At 53.1% G+C, this 2,916-nt stretch overlaps 1 protein-coding gene across 1 annotated transcript in view; it reads left to right on the top strand.

Moving 5' to 3' along the window:
* The window catches only part of LOC106813661 (striatin-like), a gene marked incomplete in the record, with an annotated part of 29,861 nt that overhangs the window by 11,716 nt on the left and 15,229 nt on the right, over positions 1-2,916 (top strand). Inside the window, 2 exon segments of the mRNA XM_014817857.1 lie at positions 495-668; positions 1,143-1,213. Of these exon segments, the coding sequence (XP_014673343.1) occupies positions 495-668; positions 1,143-1,213 (245 nt within the window).

The raw sequence follows: 2,916 nt of genomic DNA, 5'->3' as shown, positions 1-2,916 counted from the left end.
AAGTGGAGGTAAGGGTGTGTGAGTGTGTGTGTGTGTGTGTGTGCGTCCGTGCATGCGTCTGTGCGTGTGTTCGTGCGTGCATGTGGAAGAGGTGAGGATTGGGTGTTTGTGGAGAAGGATGAGGTCGGTGTGGTGTGTGTGAGGTAGAGGTGTGGTTGGGTTTAGAAATAGGAATTTTACTCTTGCACCGAATCATCCTAAAATTCACATTACACTTAATCTAGATTATCATCATTTTTTCCCTCACAAAATCAATTACGTCTAGGATAAAAAAAAAATGTTTTAGTTATCGCACCGATTGCTCAACAATTGTAGTACGAATGCATCACGGTACGCACGCTGCATATCCCGTATCACATGGCAACGACTATTAAATTATGAATGAGTGATGCACCAGTGATTCGTGACACCTCTAATCGTAATCGCTGTGCTAGTTACCCGCCACGTCGTTCTAGAAAATCTCCCGTCCAACGCGCATTCTTCGATTTCTGTAGACTGCAGGGAAAGAAGACATCGGTCGGTGATGACAGACAGCTCCTGGAGACGGAGGCAGCCGTCCTCGACACCTTCAACTTTCTTAGCTCGGAGAACGGCGACACGGAAGAGGAGGAGGAGGAGGAAGAGGAGGAGGAGGCCGAGGAGGAACGAGAGGAGCGACTCGATTACATGCAAGTGCAGCTTCAGAGAATCCGCGCGGCGGCAATGACGGAGGTTGCCATGGTTACGAATGCCGAAACGCTTTACGGCTCCTCGGCGTCAAAGGACGTTCTGTCCTTATACTCGTGTGTTGCGTCTCGGGACAGATGTGTTCTATACACGCACACGCTGTCCTATCTTGTGGCTATCTCACTTATATTGACCGAGGATATGAACTTCGTATTAGCATTTCGTTCAGAATTCTTCTCTTTCACGTTTGATTGAATTTGATGTAGTTGTCGGCCATCTAGACTCAATTAGTTCTTTGTGTGGATTAGTGTTACGCAGGAGAGCATTCTCTGTTGCATTCTAAACTGGTCAACTCCAGTCTGTCTAGGTCTGTCTGGTCTAAACAAATTAGTCTAAGCCATCTGAACTTGGGTTTCATACTTTACACATTACGTAAGACATACTTTAGTTAAACGTGTAATGTTTGCCATTTGCAGTGATTCAGACCTCGATGAAACAGTGCGAGCGAGCGATAAGAGAGATGCCGGTCAGGCTCCCACTACAGCGGTAGGCTATGCACGTCTGCTCCACACCTTCACTGTAGGCCCACTCGAGCTAGACACGGTTTAAACGCATTCTTGCACAAGCTGTCGAATTTGCGACGCTTGCTCGCAGCATGTTTCAAACTCCCCTATCGCAACACTGATTCGCTAGAGCTGCATGTCGGTGACTCCTGGGGGAGACCTCCTGGTGACTCCTGGGGGATAGCTCAATTATTCAACTGACGTATTTTAAACGGGATGGCCGGGATAATTTCCCGGATTTCATTTTTCTTCGGGCGAAAAAAGTCCGTTCCATCCGCTCAAAGTTTATTACGTCTACCACGAAATGTTCAGGGTGGGCAACATTCGTATCATCAAAAAACCCTTTTCCACTCCCAACACGAACCCTCGTCGTCGTTGTGCGAGGAGGTCGCCGACCGACTCGACCGGTACCGTGTCGCCCTCTCTGCCTGTGACTTCCTCTCCCTGTGTGTCTCTCTCTCTACCTGTCTTTCTCTCTCTCTACCTGTGACTTTCTCTCCCTGTCTCTTTCTCTCTACCTGTGTCTTCCTCTACCCATCTCTCCATCTCTCTCTACCCATGTCTTCCTCGACATGTGTTCGCTCTCTCTACCTCTGTCTTCCTCTAGCCGTGTTTCCATCTCTACCTGTGTCTTCCTCTACCCGTGTTTCCATCTCTACCCGTGTTTCCATCTCTACCTGTGTCTTCCTCTAGCCGTGTTTCCATCTCTACCTGTGTCTTCCTCTAGCCGTGTTTCCATCTCTACCTGTGTCTTCCTCGCTTACCGGCGCCCTCTTCTGATCCAGGAGTGAGGAAGTCGAATTCGGCGAGCGCAGCCTCCGTGTCGTCGTCGTCGAGGTCGTCATCCTCCTCGACGGTCAGGACGTCCTCCTGAAGCGGGAAGCCACGAGAACATCTCCTCATAATCTCCTGTGACAATTGACACAGGTAGAGAGGGAGACACGGGACGAGGAAGACACAGGTAGAGAGAAAGAGAGACAGGGAGAGAAAGTCACAGGTAGAGATGGAGACACGGGTAGAGGAAGACACAGATAGAGATGGAAACACGGCTAGAGGAAGACACGGGTAGAGACTAGAGATGGAAACACGGGTAGAACTTACCGGCGCCCCCTACCATGGCCGCGTCGTTTACCGGCACCCCCTACCATGGCCACGTCGCTTACTGGACCCCATACCACCGCTGCATTACTTACCGATGCCCCCTACTACCGCCACGTCGCTTACCAGCGCCTCCTACCACCACCGCGTCGCTTACCGGCACCACCTACCACCGCCGCGTTGCTTACCGGCGCCACCTACCACCGCTGCGGACGCGGCCATGGTAGGGGGCGCCGGTAAGCGACACGGCCATGGTAGGGGGTGCCGGTAAGTGACGCGGCCATGGTAGGGGGTGCCGGTAAGTGACGCGGCCATGGTAGGGGGCGCCGGTAAGTGACGCGGCCATGGTAGGGGGTGCCGGTAAGCAACCCGGTCATGGTAGGGGGTGCCGGTAAGTGACGCGGCCATGGTAGGGGGCGCCGGTAAGTGACGCGGCCATGGTAGGGGGCGCCGGTAAGCGACACGGCCATGGTAGGGGGCGCCGGTAAGCGACACGGCCATGGTAGGGGGTGCCAGTAAGCAACCCGGTCGTGGTAGGGGGTGCCAGTAAGCAACCCGGTCGTGGTAGGGGGTGCCAGTAAGCAACCCG

Source organism: Priapulus caudatus, unplaced genomic scaffold (genome assembly GCF_000485595.1).
Source record: "Priapulus caudatus unplaced genomic scaffold, Priapulus_caudatus-5.0.1 Scaffold805, whole genome shotgun sequence".
Classification (NCBI taxonomy): domain Eukaryota; kingdom Metazoa; phylum Priapulida; class Priapulimorpha; order Priapulimorphida; family Priapulidae; genus Priapulus; species Priapulus caudatus.
Note: the sequence above shows the minus strand (reverse complement) of the source record. Positions and strands in the feature narration are given on the sequence as shown.